This window comes from Pygocentrus nattereri, chromosome 9 (assembly GCF_015220715.1).
Source record: "Pygocentrus nattereri isolate fPygNat1 chromosome 9, fPygNat1.pri, whole genome shotgun sequence".
NCBI lineage: Eukaryota > Metazoa > Chordata > Actinopteri > Characiformes > Serrasalmidae > Pygocentrus > Pygocentrus nattereri.
Window position 1 is genome coordinate 3,859,172 of NC_051219.1, and position 22,531 is coordinate 3,881,702.

Consider the following 22,531-nt stretch of genomic DNA (forward strand, 5'->3'; position numbering starts at 1 on the left):
CAGTGATGAAAACACTTTCCAGCTGTTTAATCACAGCAGTCACATCTGCACCAGCATCACATTCCACAGCTCCAGCTACTGTTACTGTTCTCTTCAGTCTTACAGAGAGAAGCTTCTGGAAACAGATTGGGTGCTGAGTCAGTTACGCTGGTGCAGTGCAGGTCAGTACTGAAACTGTATGATGATTTGACCGACTGACCTGTGACCTCCAGCTGGACATATGGCATGTCCTTCTCATCAGCTCTGCAGGTGTAGAGTCCAGAGTCCTCTTTAGTCAGATCTGAGATGAGGAGAGAGAAATTTCTGGAATGGTTCTGGTTGAACATCCAGACTCTGCCTCTGTAGGATTCTGTATCATTAGACACTGCAGTCTGATCTTTAGTCCATGTGACTCTGTCAGGGTTGATCCTGTGTTGGTCTGGGGGACAGGGACAGGGCAGCAGAACAGACTCTCCTGGAGATCTGGAGAACGTTCTCTCACTGTCACTCAGCACAGCACAGCCTGCAGACCCACAAATACAGACACACACATCACCACCATCTCAACACCAACAGCACAGTAACCAGTTCTCTCAGTGGTCTTTACCACTGTTACCCCCTCTGTTCACATCAGCTGGATGTGATTCTGTCACACCGTCTCTCGTTTAGTGTTATTTAATTGGCTGGTTTGATGAAGTTTATCAGTCAGGGTTCTGCTTCGTTCCTGTCATTATAATTCAGCCTCAAAGCTTTTATTGATCTAACATCACAGTAATGATGGAAGCTTGGCTACATTAAAAAACATATTTTTGTAATATTTCTGTATCAGACAGACGGGTAACGCTTTACATTAAGGGTTAATTATTAACTGTTATTACTCATTATTAAAATATCAGTGCTTAGTTTATTTCATTTCATCACAATTTTCTTGAACTCTCTACATAACACTGACATAACCATGCCTTAAACATGTCATGTTGCTGGTAATTACCCTCACAGATGCTATAATCATATTATATTATATCATATTATATCATGTTTATGTCACATGATCATTTCTGATGTCAGGTCATAAAAGATTATGTCATGTGTCATAATGACATTATTAACAGTGATGGTAACATGACACTGTTATTAGGGATGCACTGATATGGGAATTGTGGGCCGATGCCGATATTAAATATCATTCATATTCATCTCTGCTGATGATGATTCATAAACATTTACAGTCTGAAGGACATTTTCAGTGAACGCTGTGGAGTTTACATTACAGAGAAGTCTAATATTCAGTTCTGTAGAGTTTGTAACGCAGTTTGTTCCCAGTTATTGAGTAAATAAGCTGGAACTAACGACTGAACGCCGATCAGTAAAGCTTTACAGGAACTGCATGTATATGAAGTGTTCATGGCTCATTCATAAACAGTACAGTAAGGATTCATTACAGTTACGTCCTTTAGAAACATTCATTAATGAGTGATGAACATTTCATGTTATGAACTGGAAACACAGTCAGTGATGCTCAGTGTGACCTTCATGATAATCTATTGAGAACATGAACAGTTTACTGAGCTCACTGTGAGAGAAATCCAGACTACATTCATTATTAATCAGTGTTTATTGGCTTTAATGACTAAAATGAAATCCAAACAAAATTCAACATCTACTCTTACATTAAATTCTCCTGTAGCATCTTTTATTAAGTGTGCAGTAATATTACACATCCCGGCTCATCACCTCATGAAATATTAGTGAATATCATCATTGAATTATGTATATAAATGTGAAATGTCATTCATTTGTGTGTCATGTTTTTAAAGAAATATCATTAATAGATCAGTAATAAATGCAACATGGATCTCTTGAATATCATGTGCTTCACATCATTTGTTACCTGAGAATAAGTGATGTGTATTTTAATGGAGTTCATGCTCCACATCACTGAGTGCGTATTCGATTCATCACATTATGGATTCATTATTCATTAATTCATCAATTTAATGTGGGTTTCAAAATGCTGATGTCATTGTAATGGACTGTTAATGTACTGGTTATGAATATATCATGAATGTGTTGTGTACATGTAGTTACTGTACAGCATTACTCAAATATCAGTTAACAGACTCAATTACTTTAACCTCTTAATGAGGCACTATGTATTAACATATAGATATAAAAATAATGATATATAAATAATGTTTAAGGAACACTTAACTAATGCACCAATTCTTTTCACCATAATTAATAATTTGTGATCCGACTTCAGCAGCTCTACTGATCTACAGGACATTCATCTACTGTCAAACATCCACATAAACTGCAGGAACATGTTTACTTTATAAATAAAAGGTTACAAATACATGATGATTAAATTTCACATACCTTCTCAAACTTCACCCCCATCAAACAGAAATCCTGATTAATCCTCTGTTAGACTTACCTGTGAAGACTTGGAGAATGACGGCTCTGTTATATTTCCCATTGTTCCTGCACAGATACATGCCTTCATCTTCCTCAGTGAGGTGGGAGATGATTAGAGCTACAGTTCCTGGTTTATTCAGTATCTGAACTCTGCCTCTGTAGCGCGGATTCTGACTGCTGTCCTCTGGAAACACTGAGTAATCAGCTGTGTAGTCGCCTAGTAAGATCTTTTTCTTAAATCCCCACTGAAATGTCTGAGGATCAACCTTTGTTTGTTCTGAGCATGAACATGGCAGCTCCACAGAATCTCCAGCAGATCTGGTGATGGTCTCTCCAGAACCTCGCTCTACAGTGCAGCCTGCAGAAACACCACATCACCAAGAACTTGGATGAAGCATTTTTCATCATATTTTAGAACATAAACTCAAGAACAACCACAGTGAACCTCATAAAGTGCGCGTGCGTTCATGCTGCCTGTTCCAGCAGCTCCCGTTCGTGTTTATTTCATTTTTCTTCTTAACTTTTATCTTTTTAATAGTTTATTTATTTGATGAGGCAAGTTAGTGAAGCTGTCCCCTTTTGAAACGCGCTGAAAGTCTTGGTCTGTTTTTTCACCGTGAAAGTGCTTCTTTCACTCTCCTGGTCCGCTGGCCGCTTTGTTTACACATGGGATCAGCTGATTGCGCTGATGCCGGTTGGCATGGCGACCAGGACAAGTGTGATGAGGATGAGTTCAGGGCGATGGTGAAGGACTGTGCCGCATGGTGCGAGCGGAACCACCTGCAGCTCAATGTGACAAAGACAAAGGAACTGGTGGTGGACCTGAGGAGGGACAAGGCACTGGTGACCCCTGTGTCCATCAGCGGGGTCAGTGTGGACACTGTGGATGATTACAAATATCTGGGTGTGTATATTGACAATAAACTGGACTGGGCTAAGAACACTGACGCCCTCTACAGGAAGGGCCAAAGCCGTCTCTATTTTCTGAGGTGCCTGAGGTCCTTCAACATCTGCCGGACTATGCTCAGGATCTTCTATGAGTCTGTGGTGCCGGCGAGTGCTATCCTCTATGCTGCTGCATGCTGGGGAAGCAGGCTGAGGGTGGCAGACGCCAACAGACTCAACAGACTGATCCGCAAGGCTGGTGATGCTGTGGGTGTGGAGCTGGACTCGCTGACGGCAGTGTTGGAGAGGCGGACGCTGTCTAAGCTGCAGGCCATTATGAACAATGGCTCCCACCCACTCTACGACACGGTGATGAGACACAGGAGCTCATTCAGCTCAAGACTCATTCTACTGAAATGACCACAGAGCAGCACAGGAGGTCATTCTTACCTGTGGCCATCAAACTCTACAACTCCTCTCTCAGTGTGTGATTCACAAAGTGTGGTTCATCTGCGCAAAACTCAATACCAAACTGTTCATATGTGTAATAATAATCATAATTGTGTGCAAAAGGTACAACTGAGCTCAGAGGTACAATAACTTGAACTGCTTTATACTGGATGTTTCATATTTACTATCACAGTCTTTACTATATTCATAAAAACTTAAATCTCATGCACATATTGCAAATTCCTCTTCATCTTTGATTTAAATTATTAAAGTGTTTATTCTTTTACATAAATGTTTGCAACTGTAACAACTGCAATTTCCCTCTGGGATCAATAAAGGATTCTGATTCTGATTCTGATTCTGAATGTGTCAAAACGAGCTATAATGTGTTGAGATACGACAATATATACACACACAACCAGGCCTCTAACTCTACATAGACGCTCCCTTTTTGTCACGTGTGTTTAGTGACAGTGACAGATGTTGAGAAGTGTCTCGGCTCACTGCGGTGAAGATTCAGTGTTAAAGTAAACAGAGTAGCTACTGCAGATTTCTATAAATGAAATATTTGAAAAAATAAAAATGGAAAATGTCCACATTAAAACAAGCCCACAAGGTTCTTTACTGCACTCTACACTGATCAGGCGTAACATTGTGACATGGCTAATCCGAGACCTACAAATGGCATTTTTAAAGCATATAAAGAGAAACGACAGAACTTCTCAGACAAAATTCAAAAATCTCAAAATAGACTTTACAACAAAGCTGAGAGTGAATCTCGCTCAAGACAGGCACAGCAAGCATGACAGAAAGGGAGCTAATAGAGTTCAGGGGTATCACTTCAGAATAAGAGGACTCTCATCACGGGTTTTACAAATGGCTCAGGTTCTTTAGAGCCGGGTTTCTCAACCACTGGGCCGTGGACCAAAAGTGGGCCAGAAAGCACACTGTGGTGGTCCTCGGGCCTATACTGATGTGACATGGTCTGCAGTGGACCATCAGTGGCATTTCGTAATAAACGTAAAGTAAAAATGTTTCCACATGGTGAACGATATTAATACAAGTCCTGCAACAGCAGTAAACAAAGGCGCTTCATAGTTTTTGGCCCAGAAACTAAATACACTCTTCCTGAAGCTTCACTCGTCCACTTGTGAGCGACTGGTGTAAATTGCATAGCATGAAAATTCAGCTTAATTTACCAGTGTATAGTTACCACTATAAAACAAGCTTACGTCAGTCCAATGGGTTGATATTTCATATTGAGTGAGACATTGTTGCGTATTGCAGGGTAGACAGTCAAGCATTGCTATGTGTGTAAATAGGTGAGTATAGGGAAGAACTTGTGCCACATTACAGTGAAAACTACAGAGAAAAGCATGAAATGCGATGCTTTTCTGTAGTGACGCGCAGAATTTCTGCCAAAATGAAAAGCAAAACCTTTATTATATTATCAGAGCTTTTTATTTACGTTTGATTTCACAAAATGCTGAATTGGTGTCTGAATTGAATACAGTCCACCTTGACGTGTGATCAATACAAGACAAGATCAGAGGAGAAAGAGTCAATAAAGACACGATGATAACAGCATATCTAGAACCTGAACTCTTCTACAGTTCACTACAGTTCACTGTCTACAGTTCACTACAGTGCAGCAGTGATGCACATGAAGAAGAACTCACACAGTCGTGTGGACTCACCTGAAGATTCCTGCAGCACAGAGTAGAGCAGAAACACACAGAGCCACATCTTTACTGAGAGAACGCCGCTGTTCATCTCTCTCTCCCTCTGGTTTAGCAGTGTCCACTCTAAGAGAGTGAGAAGTGACACAGACATTTTTAGTCTCCAGCCTACTGACCACATCCTGAGAAATCCTCTGCTTCTTTTTCTGCTGAGAGGCTGAAATAAAGAATCTGCTCATCATAATACAAAGTTATCCAGCAGATGTTATGAGCTGTCATGATAGATTATGTCTAATAATATAACAAACTTTAAAATATAGTAAAATATATTCATTGTTGTAGTTTTTCTCTGAAAAGAAAGTATTTAATTTTAATGAAAGTAAAACATCACTAAGTGTGCCTAAGCTCTGTTATACTATACGCTCATTGATCATTAATGAATACGTAAAATGGACTTTTCAAATTGATGATGGAGTCATAATGGTGTTCATGAATGACCCCTGAAAGCTCCATGTTCATGTAATTACTGTACGTCTCCCTCCTTTAACTCCATATTATCACTACATCTATCTATCTATCTATCTATCTATCTATCTATCTATCTATCTATCTATCTATCTATCTATCTATCTATCTATTCTGTTCATTTTCCTAACCTTAAGTTTGTGATATGTCACCATCTACTGGTCCCTTTTGGAACTTTTTAATTGGACATTTTTGGATCCTACCTTCACTGTGTAAGGAGTTAATAAACATCTCATCACTCAAATTCCAAAGAAATTCCATTCATTAAAATTTCCCTTCATCCATCCATCCATCCATTTTCTAAGCCGCTTCTCCGTCAGGGTCGCGGGGGTTGCTGGAGCCTATCCCAGCAGTCATCGGGCGGAAGGCAGGATGTCTTAGGACTGTGGGAGGAAACCGGAGAACCCGGAGGAAACCCACGCAGACACGGGGAGAACATGCAGACTCCACACAGAGAGGACCCCAGTCACCCAGCTGGGGAATCGAACCCCGGCCCTCCTCGCTGTGAGGCGACAGCGCTACCCACCACGCCACCGTGCCGCCCTCTACTCCAAGTAATTTCTCTTTATTTTGTGTCCCTAATTACTGTGTAGTTACATGTTAACAATGTGTGCAACAATAATGTAACTGCTGGTGATGCGTTCACTGTTACAGATGGATTACAGTTGCCCAGCTTATGTAATTATACCAGTTGATCTTATTATACAAGTGTATCTTTTACAATCAGAAAAGTCTTATTGGAAAAAAAAACGTCTTTAAATAAGGTCTTATTTACCTTTTAGACTTGTGTAATTACATAAGATAATATATGTTATTATAACTACATGTGCTGTTGCACTTGTGAGTAAAATACATGTGTATTTGCAGAAGCTGTCCTCACCATCACTCGGGGCTGAAGTGACAAAGCTGAAAAAAGCCTGCTGTGAAAGAGTACATTTATGGGCGGAGCTTGGATGGGTCCATTTTGGCTTCGTGTCAAGTCTGTTTACGCCAGTATTTCTCAGAAAGTCTAAAGGACTGAAGCCACACCCTTAATATAACTATACCACATTATCATGATTCAGCATTTCTCTGCCAAAACATTCAGTACAGTTACTGCTGAATCTTAAGCAGCCCAGGAGATAGAATGAGGAGTAATGTTGGTGGAACAGACTGTTGTGAAATATGTGAAGGTTTGGATGATGTTTTGTTGACTCGGACATGTTACTGGTATAGAGAATTCCACATGAGAAGAACGAGACATGACAACGAGTTTAAGGAAAGTAATGAAAGTGAATATATTGTCTGATCAACAACCACATACAAATAAAAATACATCGCAAACAAATAGTTACAGTTGTGTTCAAGACCTCTTCAGTGGTATAAGGCTGTACTCTGGGCTAGGTGCCTTATTTTTCTCTTTGACCTTGTCATTTTCTTCACTGCAGGTCTTTGAGACCAGGAATGCACACGACAGGAGCAAAACACATGGAGTTTTCTTTCTGGACCATCTGAAGAAAAGACCTTCACCACATAAACAATAAAGAATCATCAATTTCCTTTATAATGTCATTAACTGATGAGCAGAAAAACCTGTCGTGTCATTTTTAGTACAATTATACACGTGGACCATAGTGGCTGGACATGTTATCACCACTTCACCTCATCTTCCTCTTGAAGCGTTTCCAGCATTACAAATAGAGCACTACTGAAACGTTCCATGGGACTTCCACATGGTAAGGAGTTGTTCTTATCTTCTTTATGACTAACAAAAAATATTACAGCAGACTCATAATCATGACCTTGGTCACTATGAAGATGCTCAGGTGTGGCGTAATGCACAAAGAAGTTACTCCACAGTATTTTGCCAACTGTCTTTGCTTTCTGATGGAACTGCAATGACATATATTGAGACCTCAGAATAAGGCAGTTCACCAGCATTGAAGATGTCGATGACACAGCTGATAATCAGATCATTTGCCTGCTCTTCAGCCCGGTCTTGCTGTGACATTCTAGGAAGAGTGGTTGAGCCAAGGAGTAGATCAGTAGATAGATTCCTCTGGGATGACATTGACTTTGATGGCTAAGTATTCAAGAGTGGCAGGTAGGCTGAAGTCTTCTTCAGAGTAGGTACGTCCAGAAACCTGGTGTTTTTGACATCTGTTACAGTCCACTTTAATGCTAGAAACTCCAGCTTATGTGTTGGTAACATTTGTCACGTTTGGACAGTCTTCTGCGCACGCATGCAGTTACCCACATGTGACCATCTTGCTCTTGGTACAGGGCTGCACCAAGGCCTTGGAGACTAGCGTCTCTATGCAGAATGTAGAGTATCTGAGGATTGGAAAACCTGTACACTGGGGCAGTAGTTAATTTCTCAATGAGTGTGTGGAAAGCTTCACATTGGTGTGTCCACTTTCCATCCAAAGGCTTCTTGAGATCAGCAGAGGAAGCTGGTTTGGATGCTCATGTTTTTCAGTGGAATACAGCCAGCTGCCAGGTCATTGAGAGGCTCTGCAATTTTAGGATAATCTCTGACAAATCATCTGTAATATCCTGTTAATGCCAAATAGGACTCTGTGCACATTGTTATTTATCAGCTTTGGCAAGGTTGTCAGCACAGAGATCTTCCCTGGGTCAGTTTTTAGTACATCCATAGAGACAATGTGTCCCATATATTTGACTGATTTCATGAAAAATTAATCTGCAGAGAATTTTAAACCAAACTCATATAAAACTTTCATGAGGCACTCAAAAAAAAAAAACAATAAGGTCATCAAGAAACGCAATAACTTCTTTGAGCTGCCTGCTGCATATACATTTTCCATGATGCGCTGAAATGTACTAGGTATGTTAGCATTCTCCCAGAATTTCCATTGGTGTTAGGAATGCTGTTTTAGGCTTGTCTTTCTCTTCAACCTCATCCTGATAGTAGCCAGATGTTAAGTCCATAACAGAAAACCACTTCAATCCAGTTGGTGCTAAAAATGTCTCTTCCATGTTAGGAAGCGCATATGCATCTTTAATGGTCTGATTGTTAAGCTTTCTGTAATCAACGCAGAGAGGGATTGTACCATTTTTCTCCTTCACAGCAACTATTGGTGAGGCGAAGGAACTTTGGGATTCATGGATGGTGTTTGCATTGCAAAGTTCTTTAGGGGGAAGTCTGACTGCTTCAAAAAGGGAATGATGGAAGGGACTTGCCTTCTGTTTAAAGCAGTGGAATCCGAAATATGAATTCTGTGCTTAATCACTGTGTTTTGATCATAGTCAAGATCTCAAACAGGAAAGACTTCAGGAATCTGAAAAATCTAATGTCCTCTTGTTCTCAGAGTTTAAAGGTCAGACTGCATTGCATCCAACAGGAACAGATAGTGGGGAAACTAAGGACTCATCCTCCATACCAGAACTAGCTTTCAGTGGGGAAATAGATGAAGCAATGTAAAGCTCTGCTAACCAGTAGTTGGCAGGAAGGTTGATATCATGAGCCGCCTCATTCTTGACAAACCTTGAATTGTGTTCTTCTTGGACTTGTGAGAACATAAAAGCCTGATGCCTGGGACCACTTAAACAGGTGGAATAAGGTGTCCTCCTGCTTGCTTGGGTTAAAAACCTACAGCAACGTTAACCCTTTGTGGATAAGACTGGACAGACCTGGTCTACACTTTAATAGGATTATTTTAATTATCTGGCAAGACTCAACTGTCGCAGATCTACTCCAGTTGACTTTTATTTGGATGTAGGCTCTAGAAAGCGGAATCTGGTTGGTTGGTGTTGGGGGTAAGATTCTGGTAGACTGAATCAAATTGGTTGGTCTTGGGGTTTAGGAACTGAATCTGACTAGTTGGGTATAAGTTCTGGCAGGCTGAATCTGATTGCTTGGTGTTGGGGGTTAGCCTCTGATAGACCAATTCTGATTGGTTGGTTTTGGGTTCAGGCTCTGGTAGACTGAATCTGATTGGTTTATGTTGGGGATTAAGCTCTGGTAGACTGAATCTTTTTATTTGGTTTTGGGGTCCAGGCTCTGGTAGACAGAATCTGATTGGTTGGTGTTTGGGTTTAGGCTCTGGTAGACTGAATCTGATTGGGTGGTGTTGGAGTTTAAGCTCTGGTAGACTGAATCTGTTTGGTTGGTGTTGGGGTTCAGGCTCTGGTAGACTGGACCCATGCTGATGTTCTGTTTTTCAAGAGGATCTTCATAATCACCATTGGCCTGCAACCAAAGTAACATACACAGGAGAAAATAACTCGCACTTTAGTCATCACATCACATTCATTCATTCATGCAGAATAATTCCTAATGTGTCCATGACTTGTTTGCTAAATTTCCTTCGGGATCAATAAAGTATCTATCTATCTATCTATCTATCTATCTATCTATCTATCTATCTATCTATCTATCTATCTATCTATCTATCTATCTATCTAACAATCTATGGCATCAAGAGTTCCCAACTCTGACTCTGAATGTCTACTGCTTTGGAGATTTAATGTTAACCACATCTGGCTCTTGGCCTTATAGAATGCTACTGACTTAAGCTGTTACAGTTTAAAACAGTTCGTATTTGGTTATAATGGGAAGCAGTTTTAAGACTTTGTTTTTTCACTCACTTTGTTCTGTGATCTTCTCTCAGTGTTTGTAGATACAGACCCTGCAAATCAATTCAAGATGGTAATCAAAAAGCTGTTTTCCACAAGACTGGTAGATTTAATTTGGAATAGAGGAAATCTTTCATAACTTAGATGTAATTTATGTTCTTATTAAAGTATTACATTCATATCAAATCTACTTTAATGAGCACAGTTTTCCAGGTCTGAAATAGAGCCTGAACTTGGACTGATACATACAGTAATTATGAACTGTGTCTATGGTTGTGTGTTAAGTACCTCGTGTCCTGTTGTGGATCAGTTTGTAGATCAGTGCTGATTCTCCAATCACTACAATCAGCAGCAGAGCCACGCAGACGCTCAACGTGATGAGCAAACCTGAGCAATCTGTAGAAAAGCGAAAGAGATGAAACATAACGGTTACATTAAGAACACATTCAAAGCACGTTCAGGAAGACAAAGAATAAAAGCAGACTTCAGAAAAATCTACAACACACACATGAAAAATGGTAAAACTTCACGTTAAGGTCCTTCAGTGACATAGTAACAATGCACCAATGACTGGATGAATATAGCAATTATCAGATATGAATGTGTTCTGTTTTATTACAAATGAAGGAACATGAGAAAGAATTGGTTGGTTCTGCAAAACCACACATCAGATAAAATACATTTACTGAATGAACAGACAGATTAAATAAAACAGTAACTAAAATTCATTAATACAGTGACTAAGATGAACTAATATAGTGACTAAGGCTACGTATATTTATTTGGGCAATGCTCTTATCCAGAGTGACTTACAATTTGGTCTCATTTAACAGGCATTAGGAGTCTTTCCCAAGGACTCATTGTTATAGCGCGGGGTGCTGGCCTAGGCAGAGATCAAACCCTACTTTATAATACATTAACTCTTATGTTAATTGATATAATCATTAATATGAACTAATATGGTAACTAGAAGCTGATATATAGAAACTGATATAACTGATGTATTAACTTGATTGACTGATATAAAGGAAAACTATAAAATAATTTGAATATTAATTTAAAATGTTTACATTAAAATTGAAAATAATTTAAATAATAAATAATTTCACTATTATATATATATATATATATATATATATATATATATATATATATATATATATATATATATATATATATAGTTAGTTATTACTAGTGAATAATAGTTATTTTTCAGCTAATCTCATAGTTAAAATATTAAATAAAACTAGTTATATAAGTTAATCTTAAAATAGTTAAAGGTTGATATTACAGTTAACATGTAAGTTAATCTGAGTTACTGTGTTAATCATAGTTACTATATTGCTTAGTCTTGTTTACTTTATTAGTTAATATTAGTTCTATTAATATTATGTCTGTTCATTCTGTAAATGTATTTTATCTGATGTGAGGAACCTGCAGGAACAACCAATTCCTTCCCATGTTCCTTCATTAGTAATAAAGCCTTAGACATTATTCATTACTGTTAATTGCTATATTCATTAATGAGTTGTTGGTGCATTGTTACTGGGTTACCAAGGAACCTTAATGTAAAGTTATCCAAAATGTACATGCACTCACACACACAACACATTTTAAAATGCTTTGAAAAGTCTATATTGCTGTGTTGTAACATCTCACCAGACTGATGCCTGATTTCTGTCTTTTCTGTTGTTGGATTCATTTAGAAAAACAGAAAAAGAGGGGTGTGAAATACATATTTCCACATTTCCATAATATTTAAGTTAAAATAATTGTATATCACAAAGTTAAAACATTTCTGAGAATTATCAAAGCAATCTTGCCTGTAAATAAGACCATTATTATTGTTATTATTATTATTATTATTATTATCAGAAAATAGCAGAAATGGTTAATATCAAACACAAACTGTTGCTGTTTTAATGTCTTTACAGTTGACAATAAGAGAACCTACCTTTAATGTTGAGTGTGGTGTTGATGGACTGTTTGTTGTTGATTGAACATCTGTATGTTCCCTGGTCTTGTTCAGTCAGGTTGGAGATCAGTAGAGAGAGATTTGCTGGAAGGTTCTTATTAAACATCTGGACTCTGCCTGTGTATCGTGGCATCTCATTGGATACCTGAGTCCCTCCTGAGTCTACATGGTCCCATTTCACACTTACAGGTGGGGTTTGTTGGTCAGAGCAGGAGCAGGGCAGGAGAACAGACTCTCCTGGATATTTGTGAATGTCTTTCTCCTGAGTCTCTGACAGTTTGCAGTCTGCAGGAACATAAAGCAGCACAGTGTTTCTGTTCTGTTCATTACTATTACATTGTGTGTTTGTATGTGATCGACAGTGATTGAGAAGTTTTTAACTGAAGTATCATTTTATTATTATTTTTATTATTATCTGTAAAATTACACCTTGATCTGCAAAATTCACAGATCTATTATTACAGATTTCAACGCTGGCCAAGTTAGCTTCATTTAATGATCTAATTGGCCAGTGACTTAAGAGGAACGCAAAGTTAGCTTGGCTGTATCACTAACAAGACTTACTTCCTTAGTTAATGTTAACTTGGTCCAAAATAATGAAAATATATTTTTCTGACAAATAACCTACTGGCACACTGAGGAGAAAAAACCTCATCAGCATTCAACCCGATGTTTGGTAGCTCTGTTAGCTTATCAGCTCATCTGAAGAGGCAGCCTCAGTAACTATTCCAACATGACAACCTACCTCATTTCCCTGTTTTTTTATTTATTTATTGCACTCTATTCATATTGACAATCATACATTTAAATCTCACACATCAGGCCAACATACATGAGATTTTAAGAAGGATTCTCTACGTAAGTCCACAGGGGGGTCCAAAGTTTCCAGAATTTATCCATTTGGTGACGTAGATCGTAGGTCAGTTTTTCCAGAGGAAGCAGAGTTGTAGCTTGGGAAAGCCACTGCTCAACAGATGGTGGAGAGGAGCCAGCCCATCGAATTAGGATACATATTTTTGCCAGAAATGAAAAAACATTAGAAACAAAAATTTGATATCAGTATCAAAAATACGCTCCGCTCCTGTTCCCGAAAGAGACAGGGCAGGGGACTTCTGAAATCGCGTTTGAAAGATTTTTTCTACCGTCATATGTACTCTTTTCCAGAAAATGCCCATTTTTTTACACTGCCAAAAAGCATGAACAAAAGTCCTTTTCAGTTACCATTTAAAAGTTAGATCTGTCTGGAAGCATCTTCTGCAAGGTGTAAAGTTTATCCTATTAATAAATTTATAATGAAGATTGTGAACACCAGAACAATGGGGACACAGATCTTTACAAATATTGCACCAGTCCTCTTCTGTGATTGGTTGGCCTAAGTCCTTCTCCCAAACTCCTCTCAGACTGTCTGATGATGGTTTAACATGCTTTAGCAAAATGCCATGGATTAGTGAAAACAACCCTCTAGCCTGGTCTTTCTTAACTAGCAACCCTTCAAGGTCGGTTAATTCCTTTCTTAATCTCCCATCCTTAATGGCTGAGGTGACCAGGTGATGAACCTGAAGATATTTGAAAAAGTCTGACCTGGGTAACTCGTATTCTTCTTGCAGTTGTGTGAACAATTTGAGCAAACTACCAGAAAACATGTTACAAATGTTTTTGATCCCTCTGTCAAGCCAAGCTGAGAGTCCAGAGTTATTCAGCTGAGAAGGTAAATCTGGGTTGTGGGCCAGGGGGGACAATAGTGAAAGACGATGATGAATATTAAGATATTTCTCGACTTCGTCTTTAGTCTCACCCTCTTGTACTTTTGCTGGCAGTTTTTGGCTTTTCCGTGTTTAGACTTGGAGCTTTTTTGTAGACTACGTATTCGGTCTATCCCTGTGATATTGTATGCTTCGTGTTCGTGCTGTGATTTCAGATACAAACCCTAGCCTGTTTTTTGACCATTCTCTTTGCCTTCGGATATTAAACCTGATTTGCCTGTCCCTCCACGGTCGTCTCACCCCTGTCAAATGTAACAGGATGTAACTACCCAAGTGTGTTAAGGGATATATTCAAAGGTAAAGCTAATGATTTAAAAAAATTCTTATAGCCAGAGAATTTACTGTATTCTGATATACACTTCATTATAGCTGGAATAGATGTATCTGGGTGGGCCATCTGCATAGAGTGAGATATAGTGGTCCACTCCTCCTGCTCTAGTACCTGAGATGTCCTGGTGGCATCTAATTGTTTCTGCCACTGGCTCAATTGCCATGGAAAAAAAGCAATGCAGAGAGAGGGCAGCCTTGTCTTGTTCCTCGATCTATCTGAAACGTTTTCAGAGAGCAACCCATTTGTATTGACAGCAGCGTATGGGTTGGCATATAACAGTTTAACTAAGTAAATGTAACCCAGTTGACAATTGCATAATAAAAAGGTACAATAATTAGTGATAAAAAGCATAAATAGTAAAATGGGATAATAAATAGTGATAATCCTAGTGAATCAATTCATGAATGATGGGTTGTTATTGTTAAAAACACGATTTGAATGTATTTAATATAGCAGTACTTTTACTGTGACAGTTACGATCTGGTTCTTTTATTTTGACATGCTGTTTTGCAAGCATTCGGCTTCCCATGGAGCCGTTCAGTCTGTTGAGCTGATGAGAGCCAGAGAGTTGGAGACTCCATGTCATCAGAGCTAGAAACAATTAAAAGAAACTAATTCTAAGTTGTTTATGAAGTTTAGGTTTCCTTTCGGAGTACTGGGCAACCAGCTCTGTAAATGCTGTATGTTTGAAGACCAGAAGCTTCATTTCGTCGAGTATTTCTTTTGTTTGAATCGTCTCGGTAAGGCAACTTGTCTATTTTTCATAATAAGTCATAATTTGTTTATTATTGTTAAATACTTCGGTGAAAATTGAGAATTGTATTTTGTTTTGTCAATATTTGTTGTAAGGAATCTGAGAGGGTATATTTTGGTTGAAATGAGTAAGTTTAATGCTCGGAGTGAGCTGACTGTATTTCACATGCTGTAATAACGCACCCAGCACGTGCAAGGTGAGAGGGCTGAATGTGTTCTCATGATAATCACTGTACTCGGTAATGTTTGTGTATAATTGCAAGGTTATCGCGATTTCAGTATACAATGTTGTTATTTCATAGTATTCATCCTGTTTACTTGATAATGGTAATTTAACTGAATGGTATGCAATGCTTTTCAGTATAAATGTGTATGCAGTTTGCATAGCTTTTCTTCTGAGAAGATTGATATTAATGTTGTACAACTACTTTAAGTTTAAACTGATTGATGATATTTGATAGGAATTGAACTATGGCCTGTATGTGTAGCTTAACTAAGGGTGTGGTTACACAGGTCAAGTTTTTGAGCTGGATCTGGTTTCCGCTGAGGATTCGTGGACTACATTAGATGGCGAGCCACCCACCCATTCGAGTGTGATCCTGTTCTATCTCATTGCACATGGCATATCTGGTAGGATTGTGGCCTGCTCGTGTCACATCACTGACTATGACTGACTTGACTTATTGACTTGAATTAACACCAAGTTTTGAAGGACAATTCATCTTTATTTTATTTTAAAGGGTCCGATCTTTTATTTTGGGTAATTGTAAATATTTCAACTTTTCAATTTATTTCTAAAAGAAAGAAAAACATATATCCTTGTATGGTGTCTTTTAATTGCACTGTCTTTTCCACTCTCTCCCCAGAACCTAGTGTCTCTTATTCTTTAGCCTATTGAACCTGGCCTTCCATCGACATGTACATACTCAGTAGTGGGTTACATACATAAAAGTGGGACTCACATTTAATTTTTTAAGAACAGCAAACAAGAATGGCCATTCAATCCTATCAAACGCTTTCCTCTGCATCAAGAGAAACAATAAGGGGTGGGATCATTACTTTTTCTAATAAATCTATAATATTCAACAGTCTACTTATATTATCAGAACCATATCACATTTTTATGAATCCAGTTTGGTCTGAATTAATAGGTCTAGGTAAAGTCACCTCTAATCGCCGTGCCAGAGCTTTAGCAAAATTTTTACAATCTGTATTTATTAAGATTATTGGTTTGTAAGGGGCGCAGTCCTCTGGGGCTTTGACTTTCTTAAGTATTAAGCATTCTTTCTTCAGTTACTGCATATACATAAACTAAACTAAGATTCGCTCACACACACGCACACACACTGGGGCAGTCGTGGGCTTGGGGCAGTTGTGGGTTGGAGGTTAGGGATCCAGCCTCATGACCAGAAGGTCGCTGGTTCGATCCCCAGAGCTGACAGCGCATGACTGAGGTATCATTGAGCAAGACACCTAACCCCCAACTGCTCCCTGGGTGCTGCGGATTGGGCTGCCCACCGCTCCGGGCAAGTGTGCTCACTAGTGTGTATGTGGTGTTTCACTTCACGGATGGGTTAAATGCGGAGTTGAAATTTCCCCATTGTGGGACTAATAAGGGTCACTTAATCTTAATCACACACACAGGCATGACACTATGTCCACCTCCTTGTTTCTACACTCATTGTCCTCAACAAACAGCTTGGGCTCTGGGTCCAATCTCCTTGAGAGGGGCTGGACTTTATTCTTTTCTGGAGTTGCCCATGGTGAGAGGCGGTGGGCAGGTGTGGGCTTTCTCATAGCCCCTCGACTCGGCACCTGTATGTTGGGGTTTTCCCCGGTGAACAAGAGGGTAGCTTCCCTACGCCTTCGGGTTGGGGAACGGGTCCTGACTGTTGTCTGTGCTTATGCACCAAACAGCAGTTCAGAGTATCCAGCCTTCCTAGAGTCCTTGGGAGGGGTGCTTGAAAGTGCTCCTCCTGGAGACTCGATTGTCCTAATGGTGGACTTCAACACTCACGTGGGCAATGACAGTAAGACCTGGAGTGGTGTGATTGGGAGGAATGGCCTCTCTGATCTGAACCTGAGTGGTGTTCACTTCTGTGCAAAACACAGTTTGTCCATAACGAGCACCATGTTTGAACACAAGTATGTCCATAAGTGCACATGGCACCAGGACACCCTAGGCCGCACTTCAATGATTGACTTTGTAGTCGTGTCATCGGACTTGCGGCCATGTGTTTTGGACACTCGGGTAAAGAGAGGAGCTGAGCTGTCAACTGATCACCACCTGGTGTTGAGTTGGATCAGGTGGTGGGGGAAGATGCCGGTCAGATATATTATATACAGATATAAGATGCCAAATGTATAGTGAGGGTTTGCTGGGAACGTCTGGCAGAAGAACCTGTCAGATTGATCTTCAACTCACACCTCCGTCAGAACTTTGACCAGATATCGGGGGAGGTGGGGGACATTGACTCAGAATGGGCCATGTTCCGCTCCTCCATTGTTGAAGCGGCTGACTGTAGCTGTGGTCGCAAGGTAGTTGGTGCCTGTCGGGGCGGTAATCCTCAAACCCGGTGGTGGACACCCCAGGTGAGAGATGCCATCAAGCTGAAGAAGGAGTCCTACTGGGCATGGTTGGCCTGTAGGACACCAGAGGCAGCTGGCAGGTATCGACTGGCCAAGTGATCTGCGGGTGTGGGAAGAGTTCGGTGAGGCTCTGGATGTTGTGGGGCTGTCTTGGCTGACATGCCTTTTCAACACTGCGTGGACATCGGGGGCGGTGCCACTGGATTGGCAGACTGGGGTGGTGGTGCCTCTTTTTAAAAAGGGGGACCAGAGGGTGTGTTCCAACTACAGTGGAATTACACTCCTCAGCCTCTTTTGTAAGGTCTATGCAGGGGTACTGGAGAAGAGAGTCCGGCTTATAGTCGAACCTCGGATTCAGGAGGAGGAGTGCGGATTCTGCCCTGGTCTTGGAACACTGGACCAACTCTTTACAATCTCCAGGATTCTGGAGGGTTCATGGGAGTTTGCCCAACCAGTCCACATGTGCTTTGTGGATTTGGAGAAGGCATTCGACCGTGTTCCCCGGGGTATTCTGTGGGAGGTGCTTCAGGAGTATGGGGTACATAGCTCTTTGCTATGAGCCATTAAGGCCCTGTACAAACAAAGCTGGAGTTTGGTTCACATAGCCGGCAGTAAGTCAGACTCATTCCCAGTGAGAGTTGGACTCTGTCAGGACTGCCCTTTGTCACTGATTCTATTCATAATTTTTAAGGATAGAATTTCTAGGCACAGACAGGGGATGGAGGGTGTCCTCAGGGTCACATCGCTGCTGTTTGCAGATGATGTGGTCCTATTGGGGACATTAGGCCGCGAACTTCAGCTTTCGCTGGATCGGTTTGCAGCCGAGTGTGAAGCGGCCAGGATGAGAATCAGTACCTCTAAATCCGAGACCATGGTTCTCAGGCGGAAAAGGGTGGAGAGCCCTCTCTGGGTCGGGGATAGGCTCTTGCCTCAAGTGGAGGAGTTCAAGTATCTCGGGGTCTTGTTCATGAGTGATGGTACAAGGGAGTGGGAGATTGAGAGGCGGATTGGTGCTGGGTCAGCAGTGATGCGGGCTCTTTACCAGTCTGTTGTGGTAAAGAAAGAGCTGAGCCATAAGGCAAGGCTCTCGATTTACTGGTTGATCTACGTTCTCACCCTCACCTATGGTCATGAGCTTTGTGTAATGACCGAAAGAACGAGATCACGAGTACAAGCGGCCGAATTGAGTTTCCTCTGCAGGGTGTCTGGACTCTCCCTTAGAGATAGGGTGAGAAGTTCGGTCATCCGGGAGGGACTCTGAGTAGAGCCGCTGCTTCTCCACGTCGAGAGGAGCCAGTTGAGGTGGTTCGGGCATTTTGTTAGGATGCCTCCTGAACGCCTCCCTTTGGAGATGTCACAGGCAAGTCCACCCGGGAGGAGACCCCGGGAAGACCCAGGACACGCTGGCGTGACTATATCGCCCAGCTGGCCTGGGAGCACCTTGGAATCCCCCCCAGGGAGTGGAAGTGGCTGGGGAAAGGGAGGTTTGGGCCTCATTGCTTAGGATACTGCCCCCCGACCCGAGCCCCGGAGAAGAGGAAGATGATGGATGGATAATTCAAATGATTTAAATCATGCAGAATTTTTAGGATCATTAACAATAAACAGTAATTCAGAGTATTCTAGTGTAAAATTCTCATTATTTATAATCACAAAAAACAACCATAAAAAGCAGCATGTCGGCGCCAGGCAGTGAATTCATAACCATTTCATGCAATAAATGCAATTCTGTGAGGGAGCTTTTAGAGGTCAATGTCTTGTTTCCATCACCACCACTGTGACCAGTTCTGACTTGTCAAGTTTTTCTACAGGGTGGGCCATTTATGTGGATACACCCAAATAAAATGGAAATGGTTGGTGATATGAACTTCCTGTTTGTGGCACATTAGTTTACAGGAGGGGGAAAACTTTTCAAGATGGGTAGTGACCATGGCGGCCATTTTGAAGTTGGTCATTTTGGATCCAACTTTAGTTTTTTTCAATGGGAAGAGCGTTGTGTGACCCATCAAACTTACTGAGAATTTCACAAGAAAAAAAATGATGTGCTTGGTTTTAACTTAACTTTATTCTTTCATGAGTTTCCAATCCACTTTGGAAGCTGGCACATTCCCTGAGTTTTTCCAGCAAGATGGTGCACCACCACATTATGGGTGTCAGGTCCGAGCATTCCTAGATGAACAGTTTCTTGGAAAGTGGATTGGTCGTCGTGGGCTAAACTAAAGCTGGATCCAAAATGGCCAACTTCAAAATGACCACCATGGTCACCACCCCTCTTGAAAAGTTTTCTCCCTCCCATAAACTAATGTGCCACAAACAGGAAGTTCATATGACCAACCATTCCCATTTTATTTGGGTGTATCCATATAAATGGCCCACTCTGTATTTCTACTCTAATAAATCATTATGATTAAAGAAACAAACTAAACACTGACATCTACTTTTTAATTGCAACCTTTCATAAAGCACTCAAGAGCATAACTAAATACATTTAATATGAATCAGAGCCTAAATAAAGCCTAAATATACTTAAACTGTGATAAGTTGTAACAAAATAATATGTTTAGTATACATTACAGTGTGTTTATGTCAGACAGATATATTAAATACACTTTTGAAAAGTAAACTTTAATGCAAAGTCTTTTTGTGGTCACTGCTTGGAACATTGTTGCAGCTGCCTCGAGCTGTTAGGAACTGATGTGTTGATCTTCATTAGTGATGCATGATAACAGCAGCAATGCTGTACAATGTGAACTAAACAGGGCTCAAGATTTATTTACACGCTGTATCATGACTACCATAAACATAGACGTATGGAGGGCTCAGTCCAAGCCTCTGACCAAATTAAAACCTATTTATCAATTCTGATCCAGTCATAACACAGCAGGTGAGCATATCACACAGTAAAATCTGAAAACTATCAGTTTTAACAGAAACAGTGTTTCTGTAGTAATACAGTAAGTTTAAATTCAGCAGTTTACCTTTAACAGTGAGGCTGAAGTTCCTGTACTGATTCTGGTTTATCCAGCATGAATATGTTCCTCCATCCTCTTCAGTCAGGTCTGAGATCAGTACAGAGAGATTTCCTGGAGAGCTCTGGTCAAACGTCTGAACTCGGCCGCTGTAGCGCTGAAGGAGATCTTCATGGTTTGGTGTTCTCCACTGAACTCTCACAGGTCTGTCCTGCTGGTCAGTGCAGGTGCAGGACAGAAGAACAGACTCTCCTGAGGATCTACTGACTGGAACAGTCTGTTTATTCTCTGACAGAGCACAGCCTAAAACAACAACAACAACAAAAATAACAACATACACTCTTTAACTGACCATAAACACTTAATAATAATAATAATAATCATCATCATCATCATCATTATTATATATTATATGCATTAGGTATTTTTACATAAACAGTAAATTATATATGAATTGCATTTGAAGAGCTTCATTCCAACAATTCTAATATAGCGAGTTTTGTAAAAGAATAACAGATGTGCACATTTTATTTCACTCATAAAGGAGATATTAATCATAACACAGCACTGATATTTCCTATATGCATAAAACTCACAACAACTTATATGAGGAAAAAAAAGAAAATTCTTCAAAGCAGTCTTTATGCATTTGGCAACATTTTGCATTATATTGTATTTATAATACTATTATAAATGATATAATATTGTATTTATATTATAGTAAAATATTGCAAAGTTTGTCTGAAATGTAAAAAGATATTTGAAGGTTTTTCTGAGGAAACAGCGTCTTTTTCTCCATCTGATTAAAATGAAAATATCAGCTCTTCACTCAAAACCACTTCACATTCCACAGCTCCAGCTACTGTTACTGTTCTCTTCAGTCTTACAGAGAGAAGCTTCTGGAAACAGATTGGGTGCTGAGTCAGTTACGCTGGTGCAGTGCGGTCAGTACTGAAACTGTATGATGATTTGACCGACTGACCTGTGACCTCCAGCTGGACATATGGCACGTCCTTCTCATCAGCTCTGCAGGTGTAGAGTCCAGAGTCCTCTTTAGTCAGATCTGAGATGAGGAGAGAGAAATTTCTGGAATGGTTCTGGTTGAACATCCAGACTCTGCCTCTGTAGGATTCTGTATCATTAGACACTGCAGTCTGATCTTTAGTCCATGTGACTCTGTCAGGGTTGATCCTGTGTTGGTCTGGGGGACAGGGACAGGGCAGCAGAACAGACTCTCCTGGAGATCTGGAGAACGTTCTCTCACTGTCACTCAGCACAGCACAGCCTGCAGACCCACAAATACAGACACACACATCACCACCATCTCAACACCAACAGCACAGTAACCAGTTCTCTCAGTGGTCTTTACCACTGTTACCCCCTCTGTTCACATCAGCTGGATGTGATTCTGTCACACCGTCTCTCGTTTAGTGTTATTTAATTGGCTGGTTTGATGAAGTTTATCAGTCAGGGTTCTGCTTCGTTCCTGTCATTATAATTCAGCCTCAAAGCTTTTATTGATCTAACATCACAGTAATGATGGAAGCTTGGCTACATTAAAAAACATATTTTTGTAATATTTCTGTATCAGACAGACGGGTAACGCTTTACATTAAGGGTTAATTATTAACTGTTAT

At 40.3% G+C, this 22,531-nt stretch overlaps 1 protein-coding gene and 1 long non-coding RNA gene across 2 annotated transcripts in view; both read right to left on the bottom strand.

Annotated features, from left to right (window-relative positions):
- Nucleotides 1-22,531, bottom strand: part of LOC119264041 (polymeric immunoglobulin receptor-like) — a 40,928-nt gene that overhangs the window by 15,485 nt on the left and 2,912 nt on the right. The window contains exons 3-7 of the mRNA XM_037541229.1: nt 21,877-22,179; nt 20,904-21,197; nt 5,430-5,537; nt 2,417-2,755; nt 200-502 (exon numbers count right to left, since the gene is read on the bottom strand). Coding sequence (XP_037397126.1) covers nt 200-502; nt 2,417-2,755; nt 5,430-5,537; nt 20,904-21,197; nt 21,877-22,179 — 1,347 coding nt within the window. The remainder of the gene's footprint in view (nt 1-199; nt 503-2,416; nt 2,756-5,429; nt 5,538-20,903; nt 21,198-21,876; nt 22,180-22,531) is intronic.
- LOC119263995 lies at nt 9,856-10,867 on the bottom strand. Its single transcript, XR_005130689.1, has 3 exons — nt 10,803-10,867; nt 10,527-10,567; nt 9,856-10,128 (listed from the first exon to the last, which is right to left on the bottom strand). It is a non-coding gene; the product is annotated as an uncharacterized LOC119263995 (long non-coding RNA).